Below are 26,086 nucleotides of genomic sequence, written 5' to 3'. Positions count from 1 at the left end.
CTTTGATCCTCAGTTTTAGTATCTGTAGAATAGATCTGATGACCCTGTGTTGCACAGTTGTAGGAATTAAATGAGATTCACGAAAGGCCAGGCACTTAAGAGGCCCTCATTAAATAATTTATTGTTAGTGTCTGAGCTTTACTAGTCTATATGGTTGATTTTTTTCTTCAGAAAGGCATAACAAAGAATTACTAAAAAAACAAAGCAATAATTGTTAAAGAAATTTTTTAATTATTATCTTTTAAAGATTTTATCTATTTATTTGAGAGAGGGAGAGAGAGAGAGCGAGCATGAGCAGGGTGAGGGACAGAGGGAGAGGGAGAAGTGAGCAGAGAGCCTGATGCAGGGCTAGATCTCAGGACCCGGGGATCATGCCCTGAGCCAAAGGAAGATGCATAACCGACCGAGCCACCCAGGCACTCCAAGAAATTATCTTATGGTAGAGAGATTATTGGCCTGAGAAGTTTTAAGTTATGAACTCTGATCTGTTTATCAGTTATCTGTTTAATCTCTAAGTCTCACTTTGCTCAAGTGTAAAATGAAGGTATAAGAAATTCTGCAGATTTGGGAGTTACTGTAGAAGCATTCTGAGCAGCAGGAGACCTGCTAGAAAAGGTTTGAAGATTGAGATGAGAATGCAGTGGTAGAAGAGAGAAGAGGTGTGTAGCTGTAGTTAAGGTAGGAGGATAAAATATTAAAACTGGACTTGAGTTTGACTATTTTCTGGGCCAGAATATTTTTTGAAGGAGTGTTAGTATCAACCAGACCCCTGGGATTCCTACCTTTCTATCTGGAGGTATGACTGCATATATTTGTGTAGATTTTCTTGGAACATAAACAATGGATTCCTTGGACCATATGCTGACGGATCCCTTGGAACTGGGTCCATGTGGAGATGGCCATGGCACTCGTATTATGGAAGACTGCCTCCTGGGGGGCACCAGGGTTAGTCTGCCCGAGGACCTTTTGGAGGATGTAAGTAGTAGCAACACCACCATCTTCTTTCTGTCACCTTGCCCGTAACCACTATTCTAAACCTTTTCCACACATTGAAGGTTTTCAGTCTTATGTGTACCCTTTGATTTCATTTTCTACAATGCAGCCAGAGTGATATCTCTCACTTTTTTAGTGTAAAGTCTTTAGTAATGTGTTCGGAGAAGAAAGTATAAGCTATATACCGAAGCCCTATTTTTAACCAGATAATTCTGAGCAGTTAACAAGAAATTAGATATTTTAAGGACAGAATTATGGATGTGTTTACATTGAATTTGTTACCCACATTGCGGATCGTGAAACAAAATCCAGGCATACTCTATCTGTCCATCAAGCAGGTAAACTCTAGTCCGTTAGTAGTACATGTCCTGGGATGGGATATCCGTGTGCTTTTGGCTCCTTTCACAGGCAGGCTATGTAATCGTCATCATCATTAAGGTGTCTCCCACTTATTAAGTGCTTATGTGTAAGGCATTGTGTATGCCAAAAAGTGATTTATTTATCTCCTTTCTTTTGCCATTATCACATATACAGACAGGTGTAGGGTGTCATATCAAGCATTCATTTGTACATCATTCAGTTTTAGGAGATACTTGCATTTAGTCCTCTACGGTTCAGATTTTTTCTTTCCTAGTATGTCAAACATTATAGATAAAATAATGCCACCATTTATTCTCTCTGCCACCTGAAGTAACAACTACTGAAGTGATATATATATCCTTCCCATCCATGTTTTCTTTGCACACTCTTTCAGATAAATCTCTTTCTGTTACTCATTTAGTCAGCAAACACTTACTTTATTACATACCTACTTGGGCAGAACTGCGACACAGGAATAAAGTGGTTTGCAAAAATAGACTTGCGGGGGGACAGTTTGGACCCCAAGGTGCTCTCGGTACATGCATGAAAGAGATGCCTAGTAGGTGGTTAGAATCCTGGGTTGTTTCCTGCTTCAGCCCTTTGGTGACTCTCCATTGTCCTTAGGATAATGTCACAAGTACTTAACATGTTTTTAGGTCCCTTGCTCCTCTTCTGTCTGCGGCTCCCTCCCTCTGCGTCCTTGCGCTAGCTATGCATTGCCTCAACTCTCTTCATTATTTAAAAAAGTGGACTGTATCTTATAGAAGAAGACTATATAAAATCCATATAAATAAAACACCGATAAAACAACCATGTAGCTACAAGAAGTAGAACATTTGCCAATACCATTCAGGCCCCCACAGGTAATTGGGGTCCTTTCTTTTATATTAATTATTCTTCTGTTTTTATGGTTTGGCTCTGGATTTTTAAATTTTTGTTTATTTATCTTTAATCTCTATCCCCAGCGTGAAGCTTGAACTCATGATCCACATGCTCTACCGACTGAGCCAGCTGGGCGCCCCTCCTCTGTTGGATTTTTAACTCTCCTGCTTCAGCACTTTTTTTTCTTTTTCTTCTTTTTTTATCCTTTAACTATCTTAAATGTCACTTTTTCTGGTAGGTGTTCTCTGACACCTTGGGTCTGGGACACGGGCTTCTCCTGTATGCTTCTGTGCACATCAGCTTTTCTTAAGTTACATTGTAATTGCTTGTCTCCCCCCACCCCTCCCCCCCCCCAAACAAGCCGCCTAGCTTAGTACTCAGCACATAGAAGGTATACAGTATATAACTGAGCTGAGATTGAACTCCGTCCTGTTGCTTGTCACTCTTTGTAGGTGACTCAACTGCTCTTCCTCTCCTCCCATGTTAACATTTTCCTGCCCCTCATCTTAAGCTGAATTCAGGTAGAAACTGAGATCATTTTTCCTTTGGGTTATTATTTACTGTTGGGTATAAGATAATGGTTTAAATGTTGTTGTTAATCTCTAAGATTTGAGAATTGAATAAAGATCGATGACTTTTTTTGTTGTTGTTAAGATTTTATTTATTGTTAGAGAGTGCGTACACACCAGCAGGGGGAGCGGCAGGCAGACGGAGAAGTAGGCTTCCCACTGAGCAGGGAGCCCAATGCAGAACTCGATCCCAGGACCCTGGGATCATGACCTGAGCCCAAGGCAGGTGCTTAACTAACTGAGCCACCCAGGCATCCCAGTCACATTTTGGTTTAAACAAACTTAAAAACTTGGGTATAGTCATGGTTGCACAACAGTGTAAATGTATCTAATATCACTGTATACTTAAAAATGGATAAAATGGTAAATTTTATGTTATGTATATTTTACCACTCATGGAAAAACTTAAAAGTTTTTGTTTCTCTCTTGTTTACTTGTCTGCTTTTCCTCATTGTCCTAGCCTGAGATATTCTTTGATGTAGTCAGCCTCTCAACATGGCAAGAAGTATTGAGCGACTCTCAACGTGAACACCTCCAGCAGTTTCTGCCTCGCTTTCCTGAAGACAGTTTTGAGCAGCAAAATCAGCTCATCCTAGCCCTATTCAGTGGGGAGAACTTCCGCTTTGGGAACCCTCTGCACATTGCCCAGAAGCTTTTCCGAGGTATGTAGGTTGGCATTCTTTTTTTTTTTTTTTTTTAAGATTTTATTTATTTATTTGACAGAGATTACAGGTAGGCAGAAAGGCAAGCAGAGAGAGGAAGGGAAGCAAGCTCCTTGCTGAGCAGAGAGCTAGATGCAGGGCTCGATCCCAGGACCCTGAGATCATGACCTGAGCCAAAGGCAGAGGCTTTAACCCACTGAGCCACGCAGGCGCCCCGGCATTCTTTTTTTTGAGAGGAGTGAAAGAGAAGGAACACGTTCACTTATGTGAGTACTACTTTCTTCATTTATTGTGTTTATTTTCATGTACTGATACTGACTCAGAGCCCAGTTGTGTGCAACACTTTGCATAGGCAATTCTTTTTTTAATAAAAATTTTTAATTTACACAGGAAATATATCAATCATAAATGATTTGTTGTAAAATGAACTTAACTGTGTAACGACCACCTGGATCAAGAAATAAAACATTACTGGTGTCTTACAGGCACCTTTTTTGAGTAGTCCTTAAAAAATTTTCTAAACAGTGTATCATTTGCTTTTTCCTGCATATAGATGTGTGTATGTGTATTTGTGTGTCACACATACATACACTTTTTCTGCAGAAAATGTGATACTTTACTGTCCGGCACTTCAGCATGCATGTATCTCTTAACAAGGATGTGCTGCCATGTAATCACAGTTCTGTTCTCACACCCAAGAAAATTTATACTGCACAAATACCATAGAATATCTCATATTCAGAAGTTGTCAGTGGTTTCCTAAATCTCCTTTATGGTGGCCTTTTTTATTGTTTTCCTTTTAAATTCAGATCTATTCAAGTTTATGCATTGTGTTTGGATTTCATGTCTCTTGGCTTCCTGAACCTAACGCCCTCTGGCTTTTTTCGTCTTTCAAAAAACAATGATTTCTTTTTTTTAAGTGTGACTGACATGCAATATTATATTTTTTTCAGGTGTACCTCTTGATTCTCTGTATATATATATTTTTTTAAGATTTTATTTATTTATTGAACAGACAGATCACAAGTAGGCAGAGAGGCAGTCAGAGAGAGAGGAAGGGAAGCAGGCTCCCCGCTGAGTGGAGAGCCTGATGTGGGGCCTGATCCCAGGACCCCGGGACCATGACCTGAGCCAAAGGCAGAGGCTTCAACCCACTGAGCCACCCAGGCGCCCCAGTTCTCTGTATATTCTGAAGTGATCCCCATGATACATCTAGTTACCACCTGTCTTCATACAAGTTGTTACATATTATTAACTATTTTCTGTATGCTGTACATTGTATCCTTTTGTCTTATTTATAACTGGATGTTTGTAGCTTTTAATCCCCTTCTCCTATTTTGCTTATACCAACCCCCCACCCCCCAAACACAAGGCAGTCATCACATTGTTCTCTGTATCTGCTGAGTCTGTTTGTTTTTTTGGTTGTTCATTTGTTTTTCAGATTTTATATACAAATAAAACTATGATACTTGTTTTTCTCTGACTTAGTTCAGTAAGCACAATACCCTCTGGGTCCATCCATGTTGTTCAAGTGACAAGATTTCATTCTTTTTTTAGGCTGAATAGTAGTCTGTTGTATTTATCTGTAAACTCTTTATCCATATGGTCATCTTCATCCATTCATCTATGGATGAATGTGTTACATCGCTTCCATGGTTTGACTCGTGTGAATAATACCACGGTGAACATAGGGATGCATGTACACTTTTTGAATTAGTGTTTTCAGTTTCTTCAGATAAATACCCAGAAGTGGAATTGCCGAATGGTAGTTCTGTTTTTAATTTTTTAAGGAACTTTATACCGTTTTCCATAGTGACTGCTCATTCCCACCAACAGTGCCCGAGGGTTTCATTTTCTCCACATCCTTGTCACTTGTCATTTGTTGTCTTTTTGATAATAACCATTCTCACAGGTATAAGGTGATATCTTGTGGTTTTGATTTGCAGTTCCCTGGTGATGAGTGATGTTGAGCATCTTTTCATGTGCTGTTGGCCATCTGGATGTCTTCTTTGGAGAAACGTTTGTTCACATCCTCTGCTCATTTTTAATTGGATTGTTTGTTTTTTTGATGTTGAATTGGAGTTCTTTATATAATTTAATTATTAATTCCTTACTGGATATGTCATTTGCAGATATGTTCTCCCATTCAGTAGGTTGCCTTTTTGTTTTGTTGATGGTTTTCTTTGCTTTCCTTTGTTTTCTAATTTGATGTAGTTCTGTTTGGTTTTGTTTGTTGGTTTTTATTTTGTTTTTGTTTTTTGCTTTTGTTGCCCTTGCTTGCGGAGAGAGATCCAAAACAGTTCTCTAAGACTGGTTCCCAAGAGTTTACTGCCTGTGTTTTTTTCTAGAAGCTTAGGATTTTCAGCCTTACATTTAAGGTTGTTTTTTTTTTTTTTTTTTTTTTTAGGATTTTACTTATTTGAGAGAACACAAGCAGTGGGGAGAGGCAGAGGGAGAGGGAAAGACAGACTCCCTGCTGAGTGGGAAGCCAAAGGCGGGGCTCTGGCTTAGGACTCCAAGATCATGATCTGAGCCAGAGGCAGACGCTTAACCTACTGAGCTTCCCAGGCGCCCCTTACATTTTTTAATCCATTTTGAATTTATTTTTGTGTGTGGTGTAAGAAAGCAGTCTAGTTTTATTCTTTTGCATGTAGCTGTCCAGCTTTGCCAGCACCATTTATTGAAGAAACTCTTTCCCCTATTGTATATTCTGTCTCCTTTGCTGTAAATTAATTGATTATATAACCGTAGGTTTATTTCTGGACTCTATTCTGTTTCCTTGATCTGTGTGTTTTTTTTGTGCCAGTACCACCATGTTCTGATTACTGTAGCTTTGTAGTGTAGTTTGAAATAAAGGAGCATGATTTCTCCAGCTTTGTCTTTCTTTCTCAAGATTGCCTTGGCTATTTGGGGCCTTTTGTGGTTCCGTACAAAACACACTGATATTTTTGAAGAGTCCAGGACACTTAAATTCTAAAATGTCTGCTTTCTGGGAAATTGTCTTGTTTCCTCATCATTGGATTTGGCTTAAACATTTTACCAAGAATACTAGGTGGGAAGTGTTACTTCTTTCCCACCATCATCTCAGGAGACATACGAGGTCAGTTTTTCCAATGTTGGTAATGATGCATTTGATTACTTGGTTAAGTGGTGTCTGCCAGACATACTCATTGTAACAGTACCTTTTTTCCTTCATAATTCAGAGGGAAAATGTAGGATGATACTTTTTTCCCAAAAGCCTTTGTTTTACTCAGTGGTTTAACGCCCATTAATGATCCTTGCCCTGAGTCAGTTATTACATTGGGGATTGCAGAATGGTTTGGGGCCACTATTAAGCCACGGTTTCCTCTCTCTCCCAGGGAGAGCAGCAGAAGAGGCCTCTTCTCCCCTTTCTGGGGTGACTTGACTTTGGCAGGAGGCCCTAAAAGTACAGCACATCTCCCTGAGTTTTGGAAAATTGGACACAATCACTATAAAAGCCTGGACAGGACAGGCTTATCATTGCAGAACTTTTATTATCTCTGCTTGTTTCAAACTAGCTTTCCTTTCTTCAGTGAGCTACTGGTTTACGAGCTGCGTAGCTGGCAAAGGTGTATTTCTCTGTAGCGGGGGCCTCAGGTAGGAGTAAACCATCTCTTCCGATAGAGCCTGCCTGCTTTTGGTGGGGTTGTGACAGGGACCTTGTGAAACGTATGCCTGGGCTGCTGTGCTGGCATGTTTCCCCCCACAGCAGTGTGCTGGTGTGGTGAGGATGCAACAAGGAATGTCAAGACAGGAATTCCTGTGCGTTTCACTCTGAGCGCAGTCATATTTCGTTCTAGTGTTGCTGCAGACAGCTGCATGACTGTGCTTACTTGTAGTTTTTCACCTTGCTTAGCTTTCCTGATTCTGTTTTAAGTGTTCACCTTCTCCTTAAGTTCCACATGCTTAGCAAACTCTTGCTTCCTGCTTCATAAAGGATCTTCTGTTATAACCCCCCCACTTCCTACTTCCAACCTATACCTCCGCTCCCTGTTTTCGTTTCCATTCTGACATTCTTTACTTGTCTCTGAGGAGGGAGTTTTGTCTTCTGTTTGAGATTAACCTCTACTTTTGATCCTTTCATCTTTTACCTCCTCTGGGACCTACATTTTCTTCTCTTCATTGTTTAACAAGCTGAATTGCCCCCTTCAGATCAGAGATGCACGTAGGAGAACATGTCTAAATAAAAAGAGCCTCTGCTAAGTCCCACATGGCAAAACATCTTAAATCTGACTGGCAGACTGCTCCCTCAGGAATGAATACTTATTATACGAACACCCAGCCATTTCCACATCCGAGCCCAAGATCCACTCAGAGCCACAACCACATGCCTCGAAGATTACCACACAGGTCCAGACCCCGGGGCCATGAAGCCTGGTGCCCTATTCATCCGTCAGGGTATCTGGAGGCCTGTGTGCTCTCGCACACAGAGAGTTTCTGACATTCTTTACTTGTCTCTGAGGAGAAAGGAGTTTTGTCTTCTGTTTGAGATTAACCTCTGCTCTTCATCCTTTCATCTTTTACCTCCTCTGGGACCTCTTTTCCCTCAGTTAACCATCCCTTCTGTACTGTGTATCACTCTGTTTCGCTGTTCGTTCCACTGGCTCTTCTTCAGCCTACAGATGTGTTCAGGAGTCTCACACTAAAAAAAAGTCCTTCACCATCTGTTCCCTCAGTTGTCCTCTATCATTTGCCTTTTTATCTCCAAGCTGGTTGAAAGACATCCATAGCTGTTCCTTTCAGTCATTCTGCCCCTGTTCCCTTGTGGCTCTTCCGTTGTTACCTCACAGACAGTGCTCTCACTAATGCCACCAGTGACCTTTTTTTTCCTTCAACTTTTTTACCTTTAGATTTCAAAGCTACAGAAAGGTCACAAGACTTTATAACGGACACCCATATACAGTTGACCCTTGAACACTGCGGGGTTGAGGGGCGCCTGCTTCCCACTCAGTCACAGGTCCATGTATAACTTTTGACTCCCCCAAAGCTTACCTCATAGCCTGGTATTGACTGGAAGTCTTACAACAGTCGGTTAACGTGTAATTTACATATTGTATTTATATGTGATCCGTACTGTATTTTACAACACATATTTAAGTTAGAGAAAAGAAAATGCTAATAAGAAAATCCTAAGGAAAATGTATTTACAGTAAGTACCATAAAAAAATCCACATAGAACTTGACCCACACGGTTTTAAACTCATGATGTTCAAGGGTCAGCTCTACTCTTCACCAGATCCACCAACTATTAACATTAACATCTTGCCACATTGGCTCTCGTCGTTACTGTAGATTATTACTCTCGTTTTTTTGCTGAACCATTTGAGAGTATTGCAGACATTGCAACCCTACATTTTTCAGCATTAATCTCTGAAGAATAAGAACATTTTCTTACATAACCACAAATGATCAGATTCAGAGATACTGCAAGTACAGAATTTTTCTGTGTTTAAATTCTGTATGTACATGTAAAATGTAACATAGATGAGCCATTACCTAGTTATATCACATCTCACCAGTGAGCATTTTCCCTGCTCCATGTCTCTTTAGTGAGCATGTAATTTCCAAACCAGCAGATGCTTTTTATTTTATTTTTTATTTTTTTAAAAGATGTATTTATTTGAGAGAGTGGGAGTGTAAGAGCACGCGTCGTGGGGAGGGAAAGAGGGAGAGGGAGAATCTCAAGCAGATTTCCTGCTGAGTGTGGAGCTTGTTGCAGGGCTCATTCCCACGACCTTGAGATCATGATTAGAGCTGAAATCCAGAGGTAGACGCTTAACTGACTGAGCCACCCAGACACCACCAGCAGATGCTTTTTAGCTCTCTGCTTGCTCTGTGCACAGCATCACAGTCTTTTTTTTTTTTTTTTTTTTTTTTCATTTTATCATTACCATTTTAGCAAGCTCTACACCCAACATGGGGCTTGAACTCATGACCCCGAGATGAAGAGTCTCCTGCTCTACCAACTGAGTCAGCCGGGTGCCCCTTGTAGAGCCCAGCATCTGCTGTCGTGGGCACTTTCTTCATCTTGAGACTTTCCTCCCTTTTGCATCAGTGACTCTTCCCTGGCCTGGATCTCCTCCTGGTTTCTTTCTTTTTTTTTTTTAAGATTTTATTTATTTGACAGGGATCACAAGTAGGCAGAGAGGCAGAGAGAGAGAGAGAGTAAGGGAAGCAGGCTCCCCGCTGAGCAGAGAGCCCCACATGGGGCTCGATCCCATGACTCTGGGTTCATGACCCGAACCAAAGGCAGAGGCTTTAACCCACTGAGCCACCCGGGCGCCCCTCCTCCTGGTTTCTGACACCCTACCCCCCCACACCCCACTTTCTCTGCTAACCCCTGTTCTACTCACTGGCCCCGTCTGTATTACTGCTGTTGAGCTACCATTCTTTTTTTTTTTTTTTAAAGATTTTATTTATTTATTTGACAGAGATCACAAGCAGGCAGAGAGGCAGGCAGAGAGAGAGGAGGAAGCAGGCTCCCCACTGAGCAGAGAGCCCAATGCGGGGCTCGATCCCAGGACCCTGGGACCATGACCCGAGCCGAAGGCAGAGACTTTAACCCACTGAGCCACCCAGGCGCCCCTAGCTACCATTCTTACCTCTGTACTTGACTGCTTTCATTCACTGTCTCTTCACTGCCGACTGCCGGGCTGCTTTAGCAGCCACCTCCACACAGCTGCTACAGCAAGCTCCTTAAAACCTCCCTTCTCAGAATATTTAGCAGTTGCCTTCACTTGAAATAAAATTCAGTGTCTGCAGGGCTCTGTGTGACCTGGCCCCTGCCCACTTATCCCAACTTCATCTGGTACTTCGCTCTCCTTTCCTCACTGGTAACTAGCCCACCACCAGCCAATAGAAATGTTACATGAACCAGGGCACCTGGTGGCTCAGCTGGTTAAGTGACTCTTGATTTCAGCTCAAGGTTGTGAGATCGAGCCTGGCATTGACTCCCTGCTCAGTGGGAAGGCTGTGTCACTCCCTTTCCCTCTGCTCTTCCCCCCGCTTGCTCTCCTTCTCTCAAATAAATAAATCTTAAAAAAAAAAAAGATGAAATATGTGTGTTCAAGTTAAAATTTTCTAGTAGCTGCGTTAAGAATCATAAAGGCAGTTAATTTTAATGAGACATTTTGATCTATTATAATTATTATTAATTTCTTTCCATTTTTTAAAAAAGATTTTATTTATTTATATGATAGGGAGAGAGACAGCAAGAGAGGGAACATAAGCAGGGGGAGTGGAAGAGAGAGAAGCAGGCCTCCTGCTGAGCAGGGAGCCTGATATGGGGCTCGATTCCAGGACCTGGGATCATGACCTGAGCCAAAGGCAGATGCCCAACCACTGAGCCACCCAGGTGCCCCAATATTTTCCTTAATACATACAAAATATTTTTTTAACAGAGGTATGGCATTTAATGGCTTTCAAAAAGTGGGGGAAACTAAAGACTGAAGGAACATAACTTCAAAGAAGTACAGAGGCAAAAAAGATACTCAGTTTTTATATATCAAACAGCATCAGTAGCATTCAGCTCTTGGCTCGTTTCTTGAAGGTCACATCCTGTTTCCCTGAAGCAGGCAGCATAGCATGGTGGGTAAGACCTTGGACTGTGGAGCTGGATTACCTGGGTTCACACCTACTTTCCCCTTTTATTAGGTGTGTGACCTTGGACAAGTTATTTAAATTCTCTATCCCTCAGTTTCTTCATCTTTAAAATGAGGATTTAGTAGTGCCTTTTATGGGGTGGTTATGAAGATTAAATTAGTTAATAGACACAGGGTCCTTATATAGTGGCAGTTGTTGGGGGCTGTTCTTTTTTTTTTTTAAAGATTTTATTTATTATTTATTTGACAGAGATCACAAGTAGGCGGAGAGGCAGGCAGAGAGAGAGGAAGGGAAGCAGGCTCCCTGCTGAGCAGAGAGCCCGATGCGGGGCTCAATCCCAGGACCCTGAGATCATGACCTGAGTCAAAGGCATAGGCTTTAACCCACTGAGCCACCCAGGCGCCCCAGTCAGGGGCTGTTCTAAGTAAACATTTGCTATTATTAGTTACATTGGATGGTATTAGGGTGGTTGGGGCAAAAAAGAGAAACACTGTGTACTTTAACTTCTCATTTTTACGTTCTGAGATTAGCTTTTCAATCTTTCCCTCTCAGTTTTCATCATGGTCTATCAGCTCAAATCCATTATGTCCAAAATAGACCTCTTCTTGACCTTTTTATCTCAGATGATGATACTGATACCAGTTTTTCATGTCCACTAATCAGGGTACCATGCTTATTTGACCTCTGTGTGGCCCCCCCCCCCATCCATCTCCAGGACTGAACTATCAGCTGGTTTAATCCTTCTCCCTCAGGAATGTATCTCAAGTCTCTACTTCTGTTCATGTAACCACTATTTTACTTACTAGTCAGCTAATAGGTGCCAGACATTCTTTGAGGTTCTGGAAATATGGTAATGATCTTACATTTTCATAGGGAAGAACATGATAATAAACAAGAAAATACTTATGGGCATTAAGTACTTTTAAGAATGAGGAGGGTAATGGGACTAGAATAATGGGAAGGAGCTCTTTTAGACATGGTAGTTGGTGAAGGTTTCTCTGATGAGATGGTATCAAGACAGGGACTTAATGAGGGTAGGATGACCAAGCTGTGAAAACACTGGGTGTTAGTAGGAAGCCTTGAATGTAGAGGGAACTTTAAGTACAAAGGTCTTGAGAAAATAGGGTATGTAGCCTATTCAGGAAACAGCGTGGAGGCCAGTCGGGCTGAGATGGAGCAAAGAGAAGACTGGTGGAAGATGAGGCCAGAGGGAGCCCAGGACACGTGAAGGGCCTTCCAGGCTATCTTTCAGACCTGGGCTTTTATTCTGAGTGTGGAGGGAAGCTGCCATCCTCTCTCACCTAGACCTCCTGCAGGAGTTTTCTTTCTTCTCTCTTGCTCCCCACCATGTCCTTTTGCTTTAAACCCTTCAAATTATTCCCATTGCACTTAGGATAAAATACAGCTCCACCTGTGCCCTATGGGTTTCTGTGTGGTTGGATCTCTGCCTGCCTTCCCAGGGCATCGCCCGCTACCTCGGCTGCAGACCACTCTGAGTTAGTCATACAGACATTTTCTCCAGCTTTGGGATGTGCAGAGTCCTTGCTTGCTTCAGATCTGCCTTAGCATGGGCTGTTCCTTCTGCCTTTCCCCCATTTTTACTTCTTACTTTTAAATTCCCATTGATTTTCCTCCCAATTTTTTGTTTTGAAAATTTTTAAACATACGGAAAAGTTGGCAAATAGTATAACAAACATCTGTGTAACTTATTAATATTTATCAGTTGTTAACATTTTGCCATAGTTGCTTTAATTAGGCTTCATTTTATGTTTTGTTTCTTAGAGATCTCTTTCCCGAATATACCCCTCCTCACTCTCGGTAGTTGCTTCAGATTAATTCCCCAGAGTACTTAAAAAGAGTATCTGTCTATTTAACTGCTTATTTTCTGCCTCCCTGGACTGTAGGCCCCACATACGCAACAGTCATCTTTTCCTCTCCTGTCCTGTCTTCCGGTATCTAGCACCTTTCACGCACGTGTTAGATATTTGTTGACCCATATTCACACACAGTTGTGCCCCCGTTCTTCTCAGACGGACACTTCAACCCGGAGGTGGTCAAGTACCGGCAGCTGTGCTTCAAGTCCCAGTACAAGCGCTACCTGACGTGCCAGCAGCAGTACTTCCACAGGCTGCTCAAGCAGATCCTGGCCTCCCGGAACGTAAGTAGTGCCGGCCCCTGCGTGTGGCATGGGGACGCTGAACGCACATATCTCGACGCTTCAAGAAGTGGCTCGGGTACCGCACGCCGGTGATAGCAGTAAGAAGAAAACGGGACCAATAAAGCCACCACACAGTTAGACTGTATTGTCCTTTTTTATTCATTTTAAGATGTAGCCTGGTTTCAGAGATGTGAAAACGTGGAAAAACGGTATCTCTTAAAACTGATGAAGTATCATAGCTTCGGTCTTTAGCAAGGTCAGCAGGTGCCTTTGAGATCCATCGTGGGTTGTTTAGGAGAAGCAGGTTGCTGCACAGCTGGAGTGCGAGAGCACACAGGCCTCCAGATACCTCGACGGATGAATAGGGTACCCGGCTTCATGGCCTGGGAGCTGGACCTGTGTGGTAATCTTCGAGGCACGTGTTGTAGACTTGAGGAATGCACCAGAACAAGCTTTGGGTGATGATGAGTATGCCCATCTGCTCTCTTCCTAGGACCTACTGGAGATGGCCCGACGGAGTGGCCCAGCCCTTCCCTTCCGCCAGAAGCGCCCTTCACCGTCCCGTACCCCTGAGGAACGGGAGTGGCGGACCCAGCAGCGCTACTTAAAGGTCTTGAGGGAAGTGAAGGAGGAGTGTGGTGACACAGACCTGTCATCTGATGAAGAGGGTGAGTATCTGTGGGCACTTGGAGTAGCTGGGATGTTGGATTTATACCAGCAGCTTGTTGTTCAGTTGGAGCCAGTGGTAGCCATTTATCTCCCGGGAAGGAAGCTATCCCAGTTGTCTCTCTTGGGGGGAGGTGGATGATGGGACTCAGAACTCCTTAGTCTTTGGGCTCTGAGACATTCCTGTTAGGTGGGGTGTGACTGCATACCTTTTTTACCCTTGATGCTTAAGTGGCATTTGAGTTTAGATGAGATGAATCCCTGCATGGCAGGGCTCTCCACAGTAGGCCTTCTGGTCCTATTGTGCCACTTGAGAGAACTGCTTTTCCCCTTACAGGAGAGTAGTAGTGACTGTTGGCCTGCTGCAATGCGACCCCATCACTCTGTTGAAGTCTCTCTTCCTGGAAGAGCCGTTTAAATGACCTAAGTGTGCTCCAGTTCGTCTGGAGAAGGGTCAGAAAGGAATGGTGGAACCCTGGCCTCCATGTTGTTGGCTTAGCCTTGTTGAACCCAAATGGCCACTTACCCAATCTCCCCTATTGGAGTCCACAGCCACGTTGGATTTACAAGAAAAATTTTCTTTTGAAGATCTCAGCTCATGGCTTCCGAGCTCTCCAGCGCGTTCTCCTAGCCCTGCGGTGCCCCTGAGGGTGGTGCCCACGCTTTCAACCACGGATATGAGAACCGCAGGTGAGAGCTGAGTGATGCTGTGGACACTTTGGGAGAGCAGGACGTAGATCTGAGAACTCCCTTACTGGGAGGGGGGCGCTGGATTCTTACTTACCAGGGAATCGAAGCAGTGTTCCTTAGAAGTGGGAGATTAGAAGTTTCTGTTTGATTTCACTTGTCTCCAAGTAGGTAGGCCTGCCTTTCTTCCTTCCTTTGTTGTGAAGCTTTCCCTTAGGAGCTGATCAGATGGTATTTTGGGCTAAAGAAAGCAGATTCTTAAAATAGCAATATTTAGGGGCAGTTCAATAATAGAACAAGAGAGGTAATCAGAGCCATAGCAGTTTCTTAGAATGTGAAATTAGAGAAGAGCTTTTAACTGGGATAGGAATCGAAGATGGTTAAGAATTTTTGAGGTGTTTTAGGAGCAGCTGAGATCATCGTTATCCGTCAACGTAGAGAAAAGCTGAAGAGTTGATCCTATGACTATTTCAAGCTTGTGTGTGCTTACAGTACAGGGGAGTCAGAAGGGACACTCAGAAACATGTTACTTTGAGTATCACAAGTGACCAGAAAGACTTGAATTTGAGCATAATGCTAGTGAATGACCTAGTCCATATGGTTTGGTTCATTTTCTCTCAGATAAAATAGAACTGGGGGACAGTGACCTGAAGATAATGTTAAAGAAGCACCATGAGAAGCGGAAACATCAACCAGTAAGATTGGGTGGGGTGCCACTAGTGGTTTTTGGTCTAACATCTTTGGATTGGCGTTTGGGAGATGATGGTAGTCACCATATCAAATATCTTTGGATAGGCTTTTAGGAGATAATGTAGTCACCATATCATTTATGCTTCCTTTTCTTTCATTTTTGGGGAATAGGAGCCACCGTAGTGGCTAGTTAACGCCAGCAATATGAGAGGAAGACAGATGCTTGACCTAGTGTCTGATTTATATGGTATATGAATCACTGTATACATTTTACCTGTGTTCACAGAGGTTAAGGAGCTTGTCCTTGGCCCTACTGCTAGGAAGTCAGGAGTCAGATCCTGTGTTCTTCCCACTGTTTACTCTCTGTTACTCTGCTGAGTCAAGGTGATGCCAGTGCAGCCAAGCCAGAGAGCAGAGCTCCCGTCCAAGAAAAGGCAGGGAGGTGGGAAGCATCCCACATTGGAAATCAGCAAATCCCTTACCTTTTCTGAACCGCATTTTCAGACTATAAAATATAGTGATATTTAATAAGCCTGTTTGAAGAGCACTAAGATAAGGAATGCAGAAGAGCTTTATAAACTAAATGTCGTGCAATAGAAAGGTTGGAAGTGAGTTCTGTGTCCCATTATGAAGGGGAGTAGTCTTTGTCTCCATATATATATATATATATATATTTAAAGATTTTATTTATTTATTTGATAGAAATCACAAGTAGGCAGAGAGGCAGGCAGAGAGAGAGGGGGAGGCAGGCTCCCTGCTGATCAGAGAGCCCGATGCGGGGCTTGATCCCAGGACCCTGAGATCATGACCTGAGCCGAAGGCAAAGGCTTTAACACACTGAGCCACCCAGGTGCCCCTCCATATATTTTTAATTCAACATGATTTCGTCAAGTGTGCCCAGTATCTGATTGTATCTAGGTAAATTGGGAAAATAATCAGCAGTTTTAGCTTCTTTTGGGGGCCTGTATAACAAATCTTTGAATATCACATCCAGGATCATCCGGACCTTTTGACAGGGGACCTCACTCTCAATGACATCATGACTCGAGTAAATGCCGGCAGGAAGGGCTCTCTAGCAGGTAAAGATGTCCTTTTTAGGTATATATCATCGGACTGTTGTGTTACGTTATATGAGCCTGTCTGTGTGGCAAAAGTAAATGAGACCACAGCTTTCTTCTTGTTGATAGCTTTTGTTTAGTTATTGCTTCTTACGGACTTACAGATGGAAAATGAGTATAACGTCAATACGCTACATCTTTGGCTGTTTAATAGGTATTAAAATTAACTTGTGAAATCTCTCAGTGGGTTTGGTTAAAACAAAACAAAACAAAACAAAACAAAAAATAACTCAATGTCTTATTACTTAAGACTTTTTTTTCCCCATCTACTGGTGGGTGTTCGGAAAATAGCATTTAGATGGGACCCTCACTTCCTGATGTAGAAAATGCAGTTCTGTGATTTGTGTTGCCTTTTCTTCTAGCCCTATATGACTTGGCTGTCCTTAAAAAAAAGGTTAAGGAAAAAGAGGAGAAGAAGAAGAAGAAAATAAAACTGATCAAATCAGAGGCAGAGGATTTGGCCGAACCCTTAAGCAGTGCTGATGGGATCCCACCTCTCTCCCAGGCCCCTTCTCCGCTGGCTATACCTGCCATCAAGGAGGAGTAAGTGAGCAACAGAGATTCCTGCTCAAGGGTGAAAGATGCCCCCGCGGTTTACCCAGCACTGGTGCGTGGAAGGAGCCTGTGCATGTTGATTTTGCAAGACCAGAGTCCCGGGGGACCTGCTAGGGAGCGCGTTTGGTGTGGTCCTTGATTGAATTTTTGTGTAACTGTTAGAGGGTTTGGAGGACCTAAGCCGTCTGGGGATGTGTTCTTGGTCTCTTCAATTGTTCTTACATATTTTTTCCCCTCATTAGGCCCCTTGAAGATCTCAAACCTTGCCTTGGAATCAATGAAATATCTTCCAGTTTCTTCTCTCTTCTGTTAGAGATCTTGCTGCTAGAGGGGCAAGCTAGCCTTCCTATGGTAAGAGTTTTGGAAAGGTCAGATGTACATTGGAGTTTTCAAATTGTAGAAGATTGGCAGTGTTCAGCTGGAGAGAAATTCCGGGTTCCTCTCAGAGCTCTGCAGCTCACTTGCTCCGTGACTTGTAGATAGGCTCCAGCTTGCTCGGGCGTGTCTGCAGGGTTCCTGGTGTGGAACAGAACTCTGACTGGCTTCTGCCTTTGTGTTCCCTTAGCTGGAGGAACGGGTTTTGGATTGGCAGTCCTCTCCTGCCAGCTCCCTCAACAGCTGGTTCTCTGCGGCCCCCAACTGGGCAGAGTTGGTGTTACCAGCTCTGCAGTATCTTGCTGGGGAAAGTCGGGGTAAGATACTTTTTTCCTCAGGGTCAAGTATCCCCCTCCTGTTTAATTCAGTTTCCTGTAAACTGCAACATTCCTGGTTAAATCCGTGTGGTTTTATGTACTACTGTGCTGTGGGGGTCTCCACTGTCCTGATCCACTATGAAACATTCAGAAGTTCTCTTGGGGCTCAGGGATCGCAGTTATTCGGAGTTTTGCGCTCTTTCTGACCTGTGCCACTTGTTCATGTGATCCATTTCCTGGCAGCCGTACCTTCCAGTTTCTCTCCGTTTGTTGAGTTCAAAGAGAAAACCCAGCAGTGGAAATTGCTTGGTGAGTAATTCATTCTGCTCCTCATAGCAGTGGGTTTTCATCCTTTCCCATCCCCGCTCAGCTGCTTTTGCCTTCCAGTCCGTACAGCCCAATAGGATGTTGAGAACAGCAGTATTAAGCCTTACTTTGCTCAGTATAAAGAAGCAAAATATCTGTAAAAAAAGTCCTTCGTGACTCTTTTGGTATCTCAGGGTCTAAGTTTCACCCCTCCTCTGAATTTTGGCTCCCCCAAGTTGGGGTGGATGGCCTTTCTAGGACAATGCACTCTGGTGCTGGCTGGGTTTATATCCGTGGGGCTGTTTTACAGTAGGACCCATAGTCATATTAATTGCACCTGTTCTTGTAGATTAACCTGCAATAGTGTAACTATTTTTCTTTCCTAACAGTGGGCTTTGCTATTGAGGATAACATGCAGCAGGATGTCAGACAGCCCTGAATACACTATTTCCAAGTAGCAGGATTGTTTTTTTCTTTTTTAAATTTATAAAGTCCCACTTACTAAGTTTTAGTATCATGTATCTGAAGCACTTTGAGGACTCTTACCAGTGATGGTAATCAGAGGAAAATTCCATGTTGATTTCCTACTGAAACTCACTAACCTTTCTCTTTTCCCCCTAGAGTGGTCTGTGAAGGGAGAGAAGGTTTTAAATGCAGTAGATTAATTTATTCCTTATAATGTTTATTTGGCTTTTAGATGTCAGGGATTGTGTTAGGTGCCAGAGTATATAATGAACAAATATCCATTCACATGAAAAAACAAACATATACATTCTGTGAGGGGAAAGTACCAGAAAGATGGAAGTTTATGACAAGGTGTCGGTGAGGAAGGAACATTTCAGCAGAGATGTTAATGATGCCTAGGAGGGAGGGAGGCAGACGGAGGGGAAGAGCTTTCCATGTGGGGGAAGCAGTATGGGTCAGCTAGGGAAGATTGGATTAGAGAAAATCACACGGGCCTACGTAGAGATGATGAGAATCTGGAGGCGAGGAGAGAGAATGGACAAATTGAGAAAGTTGTAGGTGGTTAAAGCCATACGACTTGGTTATGACTGGCTGTGCGGAGTAAAGGGAGAGTGCTGTCAAGCATCACTTCTAGATTTGTGCCTTGTGGTGAAGCTGCCATTCATTGTGGTAGGCAGCTGTGGAGGGTGAGGGTGGAGATCCCGAGTTTAGTTTTGGACGTGCTGAGTGTGAGCTGCCTTCGAGGTATTTAAGTGTCAATGTTGAGTAGGCAGTGTGGGTGAGAGGAAGTAGAGTGTGTGGGTTTAGAATCCAGATGGGAGAGTCAAGGCAGGGAGTTGTTGGCATATCTACAGTAGTCAAACCCAGAGGCATAGGGAGGCAGTGTGAAGTGAAGAGAAATGAGAACCTTTGACTAGGCCTTGAGAAGCTCCACGGCAGGGCAGGCTGAGCAGGAGAGCATATGCCAAAGTGACTGTAGACTTGGGGGGAAACCATGAAGTAGTTGGATCTTGGAAGCCAGGGAAGGACCCAGTCAGGAAGTGGGGAGTAGTCATTAGCCTTGATCATCCTAAGGTTCAGTAAGATAAAGCCCATGGATTCGAGGACATGGAAGAACTGGTGAATTTCTTGTAAGAGTGATTCCTTATCAGGATGACGCGCATCAAGGACAGTGGGGAGCTGAAGGCAACCCGTGACTGCTGACTGTGTTGCTCTCTCTGACTCTGTCAGCCTACTGGTGGCTGGAAGTCAGCCTGGAAGAGGGCCTATGCCCGGGGTGACAGACCTTATACGACCAGCTAATAAGGATTTTAAGCTTGTGGACCAGCTAAGACAGGTGGCCAGTTTGCTGACCCGTATGTAATGTACCCCTTGGAAATCTGCGGGTGCTACCAGTCAGGGTCCCCTTTCCTATAGTCAGTTAAATATTGACCATCATACCTCTGGTTAAAGAGACGATGAATCTAAACACCTTCTTAGAGGCTTAACAGGGGAGGGGAGGATAGTAAGGGGGACTTGTGGCCAAGAGAGGCATTTTTTTTCAATGAGAGAAACTCTGAGTCTAAGTGTTGATGTGAAGAGTACAGTGGAGAGAGGGAGATTGAAAATGCAGAAGAGAAGGGAGAATTCACCATGAAAACGCCTGAGAAAGAGGGAAAGGGATTGGCTTTGGTCAACAGGCGAGAGTGCAGTTCTTACTGTGGGGGCAGGTGGTGGACACCCAGCAGTCGGCTGGCGGGCTGTGTTTTTAAAAGTTCCCAGGTGATGATTCTGTGGATGGGGCTGGGGTTGAGGAACACTGCATTAGGCATGTGGAGGATGGAGGAGTTTCAGGTAATGACCTTCTGTGAGTGTGGGAGTGAGTGGCTGGAGTGCAGTGGAGGGAGGAGGTTGTGTGGACAGAACCACGAGGTTTGCATATTGGCCATACTGTCCATCTGGATGTGCTAGTTGCCCAGTGTGCTGGCAGGAAGTGTCATGGTAAGGGGCCAGGTGAGCCAGTGCTCCGTGAGAAATGACTAGGTCAGTAGCTGCAAGAAGCAGGGGGCAGGGTGGAACAGGTGGATGGGTGATGGTAAGAGTCTTGGGACCAGGCCTTTGTTTTATTTTGATTTTCCAGAAGAGCTGGGGAGAGGTAGTCTGGCAGCAGTGATGGGATGGAAGGAGGAACTTGCTCAGCAGGGCGTGGCTGTGAGGATAGGCAGCCAGTACACCCCAGGGTAGACTGTGGAGAAGCAGACTTCACACCCAATAAGGATGTGGAGGGAGTGATTGAGAAGAGGATTAGGAGCAATTCTAGAAGGCAGAGGAGTAGGGGAGTCTTTCCAGGATGAGAAAGTGCAGTACTTTCCGGGGACAGTGGGGACTGTGCCTGACGAAGGAGAGCATGTTTGAGTCCTCAGAAGTGTCATCTCAGCTGCTTTGAGAAGGGTAGGCCCTGGGGGGCTGCATTCTTCCCACAAGCAGACCCAAGTGCTGGTGGTCTCTGTGGCTTCTAGCCTGGGCAGGAGACATAGGGACTGTCCTGTAATGGGTGCTTCCGCAGGAGACCAAACAAAGTAGTAGAGGAGGAGGGCACAGAGGGACGAGCTTATTTCTCTAGGTGGGTCAAGGGGGTCAAGCTTTTCTCCTGCCTGAGGGCCTGCTTATTGCTGTACCAGTTGGTAGAATGCTTCTGTTGCCCCACTATGAGAAGAAGCCTTTTCTGACCCCACAAAGATAGGAAAATTTCCCTAGGGTAAGCTCTCATGATATTTTTTGTGATACCTTACACTTTGAGATTTTATTAACATGTATTCTTTTCTCACTTGACTATAAACTCCATGAGAACAGAGATGAGTTCACTGAGTAACCCTGCCTAGCATGCAGTGTGTCCACATGGTGGCTGCTCAGCAAATACCTGGGGAATGAGCGATTCACTCAGGAAACATCAGAAGTGTGGGTCCAGGCAGACAGAGAATGGAAGGCTATACAGGCTGAGGGGATAGTAAGTGCAAAGGACCATTACACCATAGGTTCCTGATGGGTTCTTTCTCTGGCATAGATACAGCAGGTAAGAAGAAAGTGGGATTCTGAGTAATACCTTAGATTGTTCTATTATTATTGTTGTTGTTGTTGTTGTTGTTGTTGTTGTTGTTATTTGCCTTTTTATTTTTTTGATAGGCCAGGCCCAAGATAATGAAAAGGAATTAGCCGCACTCTTCCAGCTATGGCTAGAAACCAAAGACCAGGCTTTCTGTAAGGTACGGTTTTTAAGAAATAACCAGACTTTTCCTTGCGGTTTTCTAGAGTCCTTAAATTAGCCAAAATTCTTTAGTGTGTTTACCTGTTAATGTTTCTTCTTTCTCCAGCAAGAAAATGAAGACAGCTCAGATGCCACAACACCTGTACCTCGGGTGTGAGTATAATACTTTAATGGGGGGTGGTAGTCCATGAAATTATAGTTTAAGGTCCTGCCATGGTTTTGGTGACATTTCTTAGTATGTTAGTGTTATAGTGAACTAGGTGTCCCCTGATTCTGACCTGCTTTAACATACCTGAGAGGGGTAACATGCTCCCATCAGTAAGAATGGCTTTCCAAGCAAAGGATTCTGAACTGGGGAGAGGGTTGCATGCATAGTAGAGGCTCTGAAGAGCTTGTGATCCACCTTGTCGGAGGGCGTAGTCCTTTCCCTGGATTCTCCTTCAGTTCCCATTTGAGAAGGACCTGATCTTTCTTATTCTACCTATGAAGAAGTTGAGGCATGAGGTTAAATGACATGCTGAAGGTTAGTGACAGGACCGCCTATCTAGAATTTAGGCCTCTTGGCCTCTAATCATGAGCTCTTTATATCACATCGTTTTCACATGATAGTTTCCAGTCTGATGTGGTCCTTTTTGTCCTCCCCCCACCCCCACCCCACCAAGCCTTGTTGAGATAGAGTTGACATACAATATTGTGTAAGTTTGAAGTATACAACATGTTGAATTGATACATGTATATATTATGTATCGATTACCATAATATTAGTTATATTCATTATGTCACATAATCATCAGTTCATTTTTGTGGTGAGAACATTTAAGATCTCTATTAGCAACTTTTAAGTGTATGAAACAGTATTGATAACTAGTCATTTTGCTGTACGTCAGATCCCCAGAACAGACATGTGTTCTAACTGGAAGTTTATACCCTTTGACCAACCTCTCCCCATTCCCCATTTCACCCATCCACCACCCCTTGATTACTGCCATTGTCCTGTTTCTGTGAGTTCGGCTTTTTTTAGATTCCACATATGTGAGATCATAACAGTATTTGTCGTCTCTGACTTATTTCACTTAGCATAATGCCTTGAAGGGCCATCCATATTGTTGCAAATAGCAGGAGTTCCTTCTTTTTTACGGCTGCATAATATTCTGTCTTATGGAGTATTACATACCACATTTTCTGTGCCTATTCATCCATTGATAGGCAGTTGGGTTGTTTCTGTGTGTAGCTATTGTAAATAATGCCATGATGAACATAAAGGTGCACATACCTTTTCAAGATCGTGATTTCATTTCCTTCAGAAGTACACCCGGAAGTGGGATTGCCGAACCATGTGATAGTTTTAATTTTTTTTTTCAACCCAACTTTTTGAGGAATGTCCATAGGATTTCGGTGTAGTGGCTAAAGCAATTTACATTCCTGCCAGCAGTGCACAGTGGTTCTCTCTTCCCTGCATCCTTCCTAATGCTTATTTCTTATCTTTTTGGTAATAGCTGTTCTAACACGTGTGAAGTGGTATCTCATTGTGGTTATGATTTGCAAATATTTCCTCCCATTTGGTAGGTTGCTTTTTCATTTTGTTTTTTCCTTTGCAGTGCACAAGATTTTGATTGAAATAGTCTTACTTGTATATTTTTACTTTTATTGCTTGTGTTTTTGTATCATGTCTAAAAAATTGTTGCTTAGACCAGTGTCTAGGAAGCCTCTTTCATATGTTTTCTTCTAGGAGTTTTACAGTGTTAGGTGTTATGTTTAAGTCTTTAATCCATTTTGAGTTAATTTTTGTGAGTGGTATAGGATAGGATTCCAAATTCAGTCTTTCCCATGTGGCTTTCCACTTTTCCCAACACCCATTTATTGAAGAGACTGTCCTTTCCTTACTGAGTATTCTTGGCTCCATTGTCAAATATGGAGCCAGTGGTTTGACTGTATACACAATGGTTTGTTTCTGGTCTTTTGATTCTGTTCCATTGGCTTATGTGTCTGTTTTTATGCCAGTGCTGTACTGTACTATTTTGACTGTTATAACTTTGTAATAAAGTTTGAAATCAGCAAATGTGATGCCTCCCAGGATTGCGGTGGCTATTTGAGGTTGTTTGTGGTTCCATATAAATTTTAGGATTTTTTTTCTATTTCTGTGAAAAATGGTATTGGGCTTTTAATAGAGATTACATTGACTCTATAGGTGATTTAAGGTAATTGGACTTTTTTTTTTTTTTTTTTTAAAGATTGATTTAGAGAAGAGCAGTGGGGAGGTGGAAAGGGAGAGAAAGTCCCAAGCAGATTCCCTGCTGAGCGCAGAGCCCAAATCAGAGCTCTTATCATGATCCTGCGATCATGATATGAGCCAAAACTGAGTGATATTCTCAACCGATTGTGCCACCCAGGTGCCCCCGTAATGCAGACGTTTTAACAGTATTTTTCCGGTCCATGAACATAGGCAATCTTTTTGTTTATTTGTGTGTGTGTGGGTTTTTTTTTTTTTTTTTTTTCTTCAGTTTCTTTAATCAGATTCTTGTCGTTTTCAGTGTACAGATCTTTCTCCTCTTTGGTTAAATTTATTTCTAAGTATTTTATTGCTTTGATGCTGTGGTGTGGTTCTTTAGGTCCCTGAGCACCAGCACAGAGGGCCAGCCTGAATGTGGCAGAACCGTTGTCTTACATAACAGTGTGTAGAACTCATTTTCTCTTGGGAGCAGAAAAACTGTTCTTGTCATGTTACAAATTTGAAGTCCTTTGTTCCTCTAAGGCTGAATTTTTTTGTTGCCATTAGATCGGGTTTACTTAGCAACAGTACTGAAAACAGGTAAAAATATCAGCCTCTTTCTCACCTATCTAATAACTTTCTGGATTTCTAAGACTCAGGTAATTTTTGGAAATACAGGAGTTACTTGGTAGGGTCTGGAAAGTGGACTTTTTGGCCTTTGCAGGAACAGAATACTAATGAAGGGAAATTTTTTTCATGGTGCAAAGGACTGGTTCTGGGTACTGGAGAAGGGGTGATGGATACAGAATTCTTTATGTTCCAGAAGAACTGATTATGTGGTGCGGCCCAGCACGGGGGAGGAGAAACGAGTTTTTCAGGAGCAGGTAAGGGATTGCTAATACCCACTGAAAATCCTTTCATCTATGGGACCATGCAGAGAAAGCTCTGAGCCTGGCTCTCCTTGAGTCCATATTAGAGGAAACTCACACCCTTAACCTTAGATCTTCTCCTGGTTGAGATTGTTTGCTGGGGTGGAATTGGTGTGAAGAAGACAAATGATTTTGTTTTCAAAACAAATGTTTTGATGGGCTTTTGTTCCAGACAGCAGAATACCTCTATATTTCTCTCTCTGTCCCTTTGCTGGTGAGCTCTTTGGAAATCATCCTTTTCCCACTACGTTTGGCTCAGTATTCCTAGTGCAATAACCTCTTTCCTTGTTTTAGTCTCTCCAGGTCAACCCCTTATTGTATGAAAATGTTAGAACCCCACTAATTGTGACTTAGGAGCCCTGTCTCTTTTCTCTTGGTAGGAACGCTACAGATACAGCCAACCTCATAAGGCGTTCACCTTTCGCATGCATGGCTTCGAATCTGTAGTGGGGCCTGTGAAGGGTGTTTTTGACAAGGAGACCTCACTCAACAAGGCTCGGGAGCACTCCCTGCTACGCTCTGACCGGCCTGCCTATGTCACCATCCTGTCTCTTGGTATGTGCCATTTGTCTCTTGTCAGGGATCCCTTCTTTCTGTAATCAGCTGTGTCCCCTGCTAACTCCGAGAGGGGCTTTGAGGGTCAGATCAGTTTTAGGAGGCCTTGGAGTTTGGGACACGAAGGGGGAATTCTGTCCGCAGAGATTGATGTGGGAATCCGTGATTCTCCCCTGAAGTCTAGGCTCACATTTATTTTCCATGTAGAAATTTTTCACAGGCCAGCTAAATAGTTAAGTTTGGGAATTTGCTTTCTCTAGACTGAGCATTTTAAAGATGAGGTTTTTAACTTTTTTATGCCGTGAAGCTTTTTGGTGGTCTGGTAAATCCTACAGACTCCACCTCAGGATTTGGTATTTAAATGCATAAAATGAAATGCATAGAGTTACTAAAGAAAATGGTCCTGTTAAAATATTTATCAAAATGTTAAATTTATGATGCAGAAATATGTATGTTTTTATTACAATATTAAATGACAACTCTCAGCAGCAGGTCTTTTATCTCCTATAATTTCCAAATAGTGTTGAGTGGAAATGATGCTGTGATGTGATAATGAAAATACCTGATTTCTGATCCTATCACTGCCAACATAAGATTTGTTACCTTTGCTCATAATTGAAGGAAATGCTATATTTCAGTCAGATGTGGAAAATTTTTTCCCACCTGAATTTACGGACTTTAGTCTTGCCTGAACATATGAAGGGTGTAGGACACTGCCCCCTT

At 43.0% G+C, this 26,086-nt stretch overlaps 1 protein-coding gene across 3 annotated transcripts in view; it reads left to right on the top strand.

Moving 5' to 3' along the window:
• NFRKB (nuclear factor related to kappaB binding protein) overlaps positions 1–26,086 on the top strand; it is a 38,862-nt gene that overhangs the window by 2,192 nt on the left and 10,584 nt on the right. The window contains exons 1-16 of one of the 3 annotated variants that reach the window (XM_032868922.1): positions 351–678; positions 821–975; positions 3,265–3,466; positions 13,120–13,247; positions 13,741–13,915; positions 14,466–14,603; positions 15,222–15,295; positions 16,285–16,369; positions 16,771–16,951; positions 17,206–17,314; positions 17,529–17,655; positions 17,899–17,964; positions 21,589–21,668; positions 21,777–21,823; positions 24,703–24,763; positions 25,189–25,363. In XM_032868922.1, coding sequence (XP_032724813.1) covers positions 841–975; positions 3,265–3,466; positions 13,120–13,247; positions 13,741–13,915; positions 14,466–14,603; positions 15,222–15,295; positions 16,285–16,369; positions 16,771–16,951; positions 17,206–17,314; positions 17,529–17,655; positions 17,899–17,964; positions 21,589–21,668; positions 21,777–21,823; positions 24,703–24,763; positions 25,189–25,363 — 1,783 coding nt within the window. In that variant the 5' untranslated portion in view covers positions 351–678; positions 821–840. Of the gene's footprint in view, positions 1–350; positions 976–3,264; positions 3,467–13,119; positions 13,248–13,740; positions 13,916–14,465; positions 14,604–15,221; positions 15,296–16,284; positions 16,370–16,770; positions 16,952–17,205; positions 17,315–17,528; positions 17,656–17,898; positions 17,965–21,588; positions 21,669–21,776; positions 21,824–24,702; positions 24,764–25,188; positions 25,364–26,086 lie in introns of those variants that run through there. The other 2 variants (XM_032868921.1, XM_032868923.1) reach the window with 2 other exon arrangements.

The sequence above is a fragment of the Lontra canadensis genome, unplaced genomic scaffold, assembly GCF_010015895.1.
Source record: "Lontra canadensis isolate GAN:19392208 unplaced genomic scaffold, GSC_riverotter_1.0 scaffold36, whole genome shotgun sequence".
NCBI lineage: Eukaryota > Metazoa > Chordata > Mammalia > Carnivora > Mustelidae > Lontra > Lontra canadensis.
Note: the sequence above shows the minus strand (reverse complement) of the source record. Positions and strands in the feature narration are given on the sequence as shown.